At 33.5% G+C, this 10,232-nt stretch overlaps 1 protein-coding gene across 4 annotated transcripts; it reads right to left on the minus strand.

Annotated features, from left to right (window-relative positions):
- Positions 1–288: 288 nt before the first annotated feature.
- Positions 289–8,714, minus strand: LOC114392329 (sucrose nonfermenting 4-like protein). Of its 4 annotated transcripts, none has more exons than XM_028353414.1 (15): positions 8,562–8,714; positions 8,388–8,441; positions 7,882–8,075; positions 7,672–7,759; positions 7,024–7,203; positions 6,409–6,546; positions 6,262–6,321; positions 5,857–5,946; positions 4,407–4,511; positions 3,713–3,851; positions 3,466–3,639; positions 3,101–3,164; positions 2,882–2,951; positions 1,094–1,208; positions 289–849 (listed from the first exon to the last, which is right to left on the minus strand). In XM_028353414.1, exons 3-15 carry the CDS (start codon positions 8,004–8,006, stop codon positions 749–751), a joined length of 1,449 nt encoding a protein of 482 aa, XP_028209215.1. In that variant the 5' UTR covers positions 8,007–8,075; positions 8,388–8,441; positions 8,562–8,714; the 3' UTR covers positions 289–748. The 4 variants fall into 4 exon arrangements, with proteins under 4 accessions (XP_028209215.1, XP_028209214.1, XP_028209216.1 ...); XM_028353413.1 differs by having other exon boundaries at positions 7,882–8,117; XM_028353415.1 differs by lacking the exon at positions 8,562–8,714 and having other exon boundaries at positions 8,388–8,555.
- Between the last annotated feature and the right edge of the window lie 1,518 nt (positions 8,715–10,232).

Below are 10,232 nucleotides of genomic sequence, written 5' to 3' on the forward strand. Positions count from 1 at the left end.
GCCAAGTTTCCTTCCTCAGGCTAACCTGCTGTTCCTTTTTCTTTTTACATTTCAACTTTGGAAGTAGTTCTGTTCGTCGGGTTCTAATTGTCGAGTATATAGCCACCGAATAAATTTCATTGCCTTATTTGGTACGAACGAAAACTATTAGTCCTTTAATAATTAAATTCTACACCGTTTTCTTTCATTTTCATCCACTCATTCTCCCTTTTTTTCTTTCTGAAAAAATAAATTCCATAAGTTATCTTTTGTCTTTTGCATGGGGGGGGGGGGGATGAGAGGAAAAAAAAACACAAGAAAATATTTGCCCATCACCACTTGAGAATAACTACGCTGTATCCCTCGAGAACCAAAGATAGTCAACAAAACAATAATATTTTGACGAATATTGGTCCTCCCATGACCGCGCCCCCCCCCCCCTCCGAAATTTGTATCTTCACAAATATGAAACAATTACAGACATTGTGCACTTCCCCTTTGCTTGTGTATCGATATCAGGAGCACAACATATTTGAACATAACATGACTGGGGGTGAGATGAATAAATTTGGGGCAATCAGACTAAAATTTACAGGCCTCTTTCTCAAGCCTAAAATCTTAAAACAAGGCAATGAAGCAAGAGGCCAATCCAATTGTATTTTCAATGAAATAAAGATCAAATCACCGTGTAAAAGCTCTGGAATCTCTTTTTAGTGGCTGGGCCGAGATGGTTGCCTGACTATATGCATTAAGTGTCATGACCACCACACTAACTGTTATAACCAAGGAAGAAGTTGAATATGTCACTCAGTGCTATGATGCCTTCTACGCGCTTGCTGCCAGCTTCCACAATTACAAGCCGCCTCACACCTGAATCCAAGTTAGTGAACCCAAAATTTTTAGCACAGCAGTCTTCAAAATTAAGTCCAATTACTAAAAACTAATGCCAAACCAAATTAACAAATAACATTTCAAGTTCAACAATTTTATAGTCAAATTTCATTCTGGTTTCGAGGCTTAAAAAGAGAAAAATGCCAGTGCAAAGGTTATATCTTATATGTAGAAAGAAAACATAAAAGCCCCTTTCATCTAAAATATGGGAAAAGAAACCTACCTGGACTTGCCAAACGTTCCATCACTTTATGCAGAGAATCAGTTCGCAAACACATCTGACATCTTTGACAACTCAGCTCATAAGTATTATAAGAATCCTGGCCCAATTGCAATGCCTGGACAAATAAAGCATGCAAGAGATACTTAGATCCTGAGGACAAAATCACTAAATAAACATTCATATTCATATAGAAACATCAAGGAACACAACCACAAACTGACATTAGTACTATCTTGATATAACAGTTCAAAATGCAACCTTTCTTCCTTATTCTTCAACTAACCTAGTTATTTCCATTCATAATGTTCAAAACAGCCATTAAGGACAAAATTGCTCATCTATTTAACAACCAGTTTTTAACTTCTGCTAAAAATATTTACCACTAGGTGTGGGCTAATGTTGAGGGGTTTACATCAGCACAGTTAGGAACAAAGCATAGAAAATTAGAAATTGGAAAGAAAAGAAAGATTTCATTGAATTGAATGGAAAGAACAGAAAATAGGGAAGAGATCTCCTCAAAGGATTTCCCTTCACCATGTATTTCTCATTTCTCCTTTCACAAGGAGATAAAGCTCAATCTACAAATGATACGTGATAGATTCTCTTCCTTTAAATCCTCCTCCAATTTATTTACCTCACAAATCCCCTCTAACTAACCAACTTCTTATGCTAAGGCCCTGTTTGGATAAACTTTTCATCAGCACTTATAAGAGAAAAAAAAAAAGGAAAAAAGAAGTGAACTTCTCTCACTAGTTAAAATCAACGTATGCACTTAACATAAAAGTTCTCTTATCTAACTTCTCCAAAAACTGAGGTACATAAGTTGATTTTAGCTTATGGCAGAAGCTCAATTTATTTTACCTTCTTATTTTCTTCTCTTTACAAGTTTTGGGAGAAGTTTATCCAGATAGGCCTGACTAAAGACAAGTTCCTTCGTCATTTTCTCCTTTTACTAATTTATCCTCAATAACTAAAACTCATTTCTTATCTATTATGTCAGATTATTTTTTAGGAGTCCATTATATCAGCCGATTCTGACCACCAAAATGCTACAAGCAGGCAAATACAATTGACCTGGATTATTATTGTCTGTGTTTCTAGTTCCTCTGCCTAATTCTTGATGACAGGTTCCAACAAAGGGGTACTTTACCAACATTCATAGGATACACTCATATGTCAAGAGTTCACACAGGTGTCAGTAGAAATATACAGGACAATGGGGAAGGTAGCTCTTCATTAGTAGAGTGCATGTCTCATTAAGTCCTTGATGCATATTAACTTTCAATATCATACAGAAGAGTGCCTCACATCTTCTTCAATAACATTACTATCATTATTTTGAAAAAATGAATCTAGTTCCATTTCAGATTTTAATTTAGCAATTAGCATTTAGTTTTGTTAGTTTTGTCCATATCAACCTCTAGATCTCTTAAACAGCCAATAATCAAGCAAAAGAGATAAATAATCAAATATCATTTTTGAGATGAGACAAATATTTCAAGAATGAAGGACATTGCACCACTTCAATAGGAAGGAAAAACAAATTAAAGTATCTTAGTTCTAGACACTCTTTGTAATGCTGCCTTAATTCTTTTATTCTTAGTAAAAAAAAAAAAATTAGAGATGAAAAGCATTGATTCAATCTATCAATTCTTAAGATCATCCTCATGTGACTAGTATCATACAAGTCAGCAAAACTACCTAACCAGAAAAGGTGAACTGTCCATTTGTATTTTTTTTTTATTTTCACAACAAAAATTGTCAACAAAAGTTTATTAGGAAACAAACCTGATGAACAGTCATTTCATCAAGATTAATATGGGTATAAGTTCTGTCCTTTGCCAAAGCTGTTATATCACTGTAAAGCAAGGGGAGGAAAAGTGAGAAACTAGACAAGCGACTCTAAATAAGACTGGTAGGACAATTTAATAATTGAAACATAGATTGATTCCAACTATCTCAAACAAGGCATCAATAAGTGTATTAATAAGGATATAAATAACTAACCTTCGACAATAAATATCCAGTAATGAGTCACTATCATCAACTATTGGTATTGAACTTACTTGAGCTACAAAACAAAGAACAAAATGTTATGATAGTATAATTATGTTGTGCAAGCAAACACCTCTTTTATAAGTCATTTGTTTAAATCAGAAAATGGATCATCCTTACTTTAAATTTAGCCTAAATATTCATCTTTTTTTGTCGTTAAACACACACAAAAACAACCCTTCTTCTCAAAGTGGAGGCAGTGCCTCTACCATCAGCTCATTGCCTCAAAAACATAATAGGATACCAATTTCTTTATTCTTTCTGTTACTTTTTTTATTTTGGAACAATATGTTCAAGGTCAGACAAAGAAATCACACCTTGAACTAATAAGTTTAGGGCTGAAGTAAGTGAAGCATTTGGTCTCAACATTGCTAGAGGCCGGCGATTTGACTCCCCAATTTTGGGCACCCACGTGCCCACAGGGATTGCACAAATTGGAAGTTGAAGTATAGGCAATGAACTAGAACAATTCCTAAAATACCTGCAAATGCCTGAAAAATCAATTTGGTAAGTATCAAGCTTATCTTAACAAACATATAAAGAAAGTTCAGGGGAAAAATTTACATTTAAGGATTCCTGAAAGTGAAGCAAGATGTAGTAGCTGTGGAAATGAACCATCTTCTGAATGAATAATAGGAACTGTTGAAATTCCATGTTGCAGGATCTTCACAGCAATCTCTTTCAAATTATCGTATGGCCCTGCCTGCATAAATGAAAACAATCAATATAGAGGACATTATATAAAGATTACAATGACTTTCCAAAACAGATTCACATTAAGCTCAGAAAGATATAAACAGAGTAATTATTGGGCAAAGTTTCACATAGAACTCAAGAAGCTTCATCAAAATCAAGTTCCAACAAAAAAATAAGTTGGCTAACTGCATAGTTGGCGTAAAGGAGAGGTACTTACAATTAAAGCATAAAATGATATAGTCAAATGACTGGATCATTTCTTGATTGATAAAACATTTACACAAGTCAAAGCAGAGATGGGTTTGCATGAAGATTGCAAAAGGAACAACAATTTCTAGAAAATTGACATTGGGTTTGGATCCAATTGTCATTCCTATAGACCAAGGGCTAGAAGTTATCAAAACATAAAGAACCATTTCCAAATCTATAACTAACTCAAGCTTTTCCATGTATAGCACAAAAATGGGCATCCTAATATTATACACCTTACAAACAAAAACTAGTAGTAGAAAATAAGAGCATTTAAATAACAATGCCAGAAAAAGCCACATAAAATACTTACACGGATAAAACATTGTGTAAATCCTGTCCATTTTCCTCCTTTCCAAGCTGATATGGTATGTGTTTCAAGCTCCTCTTCTGTTAGATTGGACCCATGATTTCCGAGCTAAGAAAAGGACAACAAGTTTTAACAAGCATTACCAAATATTGAAGATAGATGAAGTTTACAATCAGAATGTGCAGTTTATCACCATCTGGAAAATGTTGATATTGATTCTCATTAACTGATTTCTGGAATCCAGAACATATTATACATGATGCAGCTTAAAATCAATATCTTTAGAGATGCAAGGAAGTTATCAGAGTAAAAAGGAAATGCAGGTATTTAATTTTCCAGGGGTGGGAATAAATGATACCATGGAATATATTTCAAAAACTTGTATCAAGCATGGAAATGATATATGTCCCAACTTCACTTTCTTGGGAATGATTCTAGATACATTGAAACACACTCTTGGGGCCTGTTTGTTGGACATGATAAGTTATCATATCCTATCTTAATTCATTGTTTAGTGAGCTAATAAGATATGACAAGACCATCCTAACACCCTACCCTATCCTATTCAACAATTAAAATTTTATCCTGTGGTAGAAGTTGGGTTAAAAACCAACAAGATGGGATTAAGGAATACAATCCTCACTCACCCTTAGCTCTTGTTCTCCCTACTTGCTCATCCTTTCCTCTCCATAGTCCTTACACACTTCATTTACACTCTCACCACTAGCCCTCTCCATATCCTATCTTAGTTCATTGTTTAGTGAGCTAATAAGATATGACAAGACCATCCTATCACCCTACCCTATCCTACTCTTATTAAGCTCTCTTATCCTATCTTTTTTTATTCTATCATGTCCACCAAATGGACCATGTTAAAAGTTTTATTCAAGGAAGAAGACAGACCAAATTCAAATTTTGGAGTGGCTCCTTAAAAACAGATTTATCATATCCATATTCTACTGCGAATAAATGGAAATTAAATGTTATAAGTTGGTATTGTTTCAGCAAATGGTCAATTGATCATTTAGTTATTCAATGCCAATTGCTCAAACATTATTAAGATTATTTTGTCTATTTTTTTAGTAATTTGGTCTGGCCATATATTAGATGAAGCTTGCTACGTGGCAAGACTGGAGACACAGTTCTTGCAAGAAGATGGTTGGACTTGACACACAAGCATACAATTAGACTAAATTGTAGGAATATGAAGCAATGGGCCCACCTTTCATGAACAAAATTATCTATGAGTCTATAACAAGTAACAAATATTTCACTTTGGTTTTCTTACTCATTTTTTCTTCGTTACCAGGTTCTGTAATTTGTCGTACATCTTGTGTATGGGGAATATTAGCATTTCCAAGTTACTTTAAGTGTTATACAAACCATAATGACAAAAGCTTTGCTTTCAGAAAATTTGCCAACAGAAAGGCAAGTAGTCTTATACTTTACATACCTCTCTTAAAATTAAAATAAAATCCAAGGCACTAAGAACTCCAACAAACTGCCCCTTGCAGATGTCCCAGAGAGGAGCAATGGGAATTCCCTGTAAAATTACCCAATTCATAATAGTTGCATGAACAAGCTACTAATCAGCAAAGGAAAAACATACAGTAATAATAGTATTGATGAATATGCTAGAGCATACAACACAAGAAGCAAAAGACTCAAGCAAGAAGGTTTTGAAACAACTGCTCAAATTCCACAAAATGATTCAAAAACATATTAGTTATTTCCCTCCTATTTATCAGGGTAAAAGAAAGGAAGATACACCAGTATCCAGTATTCAAACACATTTTTAGCAGAATCGTTCAACATATTTGAAAAGTCACTATAAGAATTTTAGTCAAAGCAAAGATACCTGCTCATGCAGTATGTGAAATGCCTGTTTCACAGGCAGATCAACATCCAAGGTAACAACCTGTGGCCAGATGTAACAAAAATAGTAAATTATGTAATTCTAGATAGTAAGTCCAAAAATAATGGGTCGATGGTAAAAGTTCCAAACCTTGCCTGACTCAGGAAGTAATTCATATGCTGTACTCATAGATAGGAATGCAGAAATACGCTGACGAGAGGTCTGTATATCAACATCAGATATTCTTGGCAATAACACATTACTTAATGTACCATCTGTCAATCGGACCTGAACAATGAAATTCCATAAGCAAGCAAAAAATAACCTCTAATTTATAACAGTAATAAAGGCAATATGAAGTTTTGGTATACACATTTTCTTACACTAAATTACCCATAAGTGTTGCCTCCGTAAACCACTATTTCTCTCCCACTTTCACATTTTCTGTTCAGTCTCCTCTCTCTCTCTCTCTCTCTTCTTTCCCTCCCCAAAGCACCCAGAAATCTCAAACCTTCCTTAAGATGGGGACAAACATTTATGTTAAAAATAGACCTACATATATGAGTATTACTGGATAGAAAGACACTAAAAATAACAAGGATGTAGGAGTTCTAAGATGAGTTGTAATACAGTCTCCCAATAGATAATGGTATGAAAACTATTCTTTGAAATTTCAATCCAAAGTACAAATCCACTAGTCAGCATACAAAGAGAAGTTACGCTCATAACAGCAATCACAACTGCCAAAGTATGACTAACTCTTACCATGCGTCGAAAAGCCTCGTTGTCGACATCCATGTTAGATCCAGAAACTATGTCTGGAGTTAAAACAGGTAAAATATTAGGATCAGTAGCCAATGAAACAGTGTTAACAATCCCATATTCTCCAGATTCACAAGGTTGAAGGTCATCATGCCGCCATTCTCCATCAACAAAAAACTTGTACTGCATTCAAATAAATATGAAATAAGTATCTAGGCACCAAGAATAAAGGTAAAAAAATTTCTCAAATTGCATCCTCTTAATTCCACTAACATGTTTCATAAACAAACACTTCAATCTGAAACATAAGTTGAGAAAATGAAACACCCCAAAACAAAATCTTAAAAAAAAAAAGAAGATAAATTGTGAATAGATCTTATATTCAAAACCTCTGGAAATAAATAAACTCACTCAACAACCATTTCTCTTATGCTGTCCAGACTTCAAAGTATTATCATTGATACAGAGCTTAATGCCAAAGGAACATTTTGGCACCAAAACATAATTATAAACAATAGACAACAAAAATTATGAAATGCGCAAAACCAGTTATCCAGACACACACGTACATACATAAAATTTAGAAAGAACATGAAACTTGGACTCTCAATCAACATTTAGAACGAGCAAAGCACTATAAACTAAACTGACCTGATGATGACCAGGTACCAAGCTATGAATAACTTGAAACACAGTTGGGCAGCCTTCCACAGGCGACATTTGTAGAAGTTCAGACCACCTTGAAAGTGACAAGAATCCCACGAAAAACCAACACAATAAATCAGATAAAAAGTAGAGCTTTTTTTCACCAAAAGGGTGCTGGCTGAAGGATTAAGTTATAGCAATTTACAAAAGACTCACCGCGTGAAAGAACCACTTAGATACACACTTCTTCCCCCGTACGGCCACACAAACCGCATGGGAATTAGCACGGTCCCTGCCACACCACTCGCATCCCTTGCAGAATCCATGCTTGGACTGAACATTTTACTTCAAATTCAGAGTGTTACACTGAGAATACCCTCATAGAACATCATCTCATCGCATCATGCCACCTTGTTCAATTCGTAGAGTAAATGCGGCACCAATTCAATGCACTACGAAGCCAAAAAGAAAAAAAAAAAAAAAAAAGAGATAGAGAAAAGGCAGAATTCGTCCCAAATTAAATTCCTGTTGGGAAAAAAAAAGTTTAAATTTTGATTCTTTGTTTCACGAAAAAAATGAAAAACACCCAGTGCCCGTTGCACACTGCAACAGAACCAAATAGAAATTTGAAGCGGGTACGGAAATCAACACCCCAATTTGCATGCAACAGACCCATTGACTAACAGACACAAAACCCTAACCCTAAATGGAAAGAAACGTACCAAATCGAGCCTCGAACTTCCACGAATTTATGAATTTCTGGGGGAAAAAAGGCACTGAGGAAAAAAAAAAGAAAAAATATAGAAACCCTATTGAAACATAAGAAGAAACAGGTTGAGAAAAGAAAATCGAAGATGCGTAAGTAGGAAAGAATCCGACCGTGAAAAGAAAAATACCAAAAAAGACGAAACCTTGAAATAGATGCTGACAATTTATCACTGAAGCCAAAAACAAAAATTGATGTTAGTTAATTTAATCCGAAAATAAAGAAAGGAATAGGGTCAATGAATTATGAAGCTGCTACTGACTAATCATTGTTAGAGCGGAAAATAGAATTTGTTTTGCGATAATAGAAGGAAAATGTCAATCTCCGATGATTTTATGCATCTAAAGTATAATGTAATACAGTAAATTTTTAGTTAAAAATATTATCAATGTTAATGTTTTAAAAGATTAATTATCAGTCAATAAATCACAATATGATATTTAAAATAATTATTATAAAAATAATAATTATTATGAGTTCATTTAAATTAAATTCATGTTTTAATGACGTTAAATTAAAAAATGAATTTTGCTAAAATATATTGAGTTTGAATGCTTAATTTATCATACAAAAAAATAATTATAACTTTACCACACAACTATTATAATTTTATAATTTTTACCGCTCAATTTTTCCATTCATCTTATTGTCACATCTTTTAATTTTCACATATTACACCTAATCGTCTATTATTGACTTACCTCGGTTAACCACCAACTTAGTTGATTGATGACATAATAAGTTGATTAATGATTTGATAATGTTAACGGTTGGCATACGACTAATATTGACATGATAATACGTGTGACGTTGACATTAGCTACTTATGCGACATTTGGTGCGCATTTATATTTAGTCATGGGAGAATAATATTATTTATCAATTGAACGATCAAAGTTGTGATAAATTATTGAATTCTTATTTTTGGGATTCAAGGTGTTGGTGATAATGTTGCTTTAGTTTTGTAATTTTTTGTGTTGATCAATCTCCAATTGATTGAATATTATTTTCAAAATAAGAAGACTAGATTTGCTTTCTGTTTAATCAAGGATGATAGGACTTACGACGTAGTAACATGTTTTGTGGGAGTTTTTTTTACCAAGTGTTTGCGTAAGTGACATAATAGAAATCTCAACTTGTAATGATAAATGAAAGAGTTATTTTGTGGACAAACTATTTTTTCTGAATGTATCCATAGGGGTCAAACCACTATGGCACTATCAATGATATGGCTGAAAACCCTTTTGGCCCACCCAGAGCCACCAGTGACCAGGGCCTAATGCCCCATCGCCCAAGGATCATTGCAATACAAGAAGATTACTTAAAATGTAATATAATAATTACTACGACCTTATTAGCAACTAATCATAGATAAACATTTCACAAAAAAAAATAATCATAGACCAGCTCTGTCATTAATCATAAAGGTAAGCTCATGAACTCAGGGATCATGTATATAATGAGAGATTTTAAAGGTATCACCATTCATTTTCATTTATTATTCACATTTACTATATTGAAGAGAGATGAAAATGACCCCGCGCCGAAAAGGAAGAGATTTATCCTAGTAGTACCCTCGTGCAGACCCGTTCAATAATTTTCATTAAAACTATAAACTATTTTGTATATTATATATATATATATATATATATATATATATATATATATATATATTAAATTATCAAATATTTAAAATCATAAATAAATATAAAATAATTATAATAAAATAACCGATGAATATATAAAAATAAAAAAGGTGATTCCAAGTAAAGTCCTTTTTATGCCAAAGATTTCCAAATTA

The sequence above is a fragment of the Glycine soja genome, chromosome 17 (assembly GCF_004193775.1).
Source record: "Glycine soja cultivar W05 chromosome 17, ASM419377v2, whole genome shotgun sequence".
NCBI classification, from domain to species: domain Eukaryota; kingdom Viridiplantae; phylum Streptophyta; class Magnoliopsida; order Fabales; family Fabaceae; genus Glycine; species Glycine soja.

Bases quoted from the DNA above. Each gene is read 5' to 3' on its own strand.
- LOC114392329 (XM_028353414.1), bottom strand. From the start codon at position 8,006: ATGTTCAGTCCAAGCATGGATTCTGCAAGGGATGCGAGTGGTGTGGCA. The intron at 6,547-7,023 runs GTAAGAGTTAGT...TTCATTGTTCAG, and splicing joins ACGAGGCTTTTCGACGCATG to GTCCGATTGACAGATGGTAC. The intron at 3,165-3,465 runs GTGTGATTTCTT...TTTGTTTTGTAG, and splicing joins CCTAAACTTATTAGTTCAAG to CTCAAGTAAGTTCAATACCA.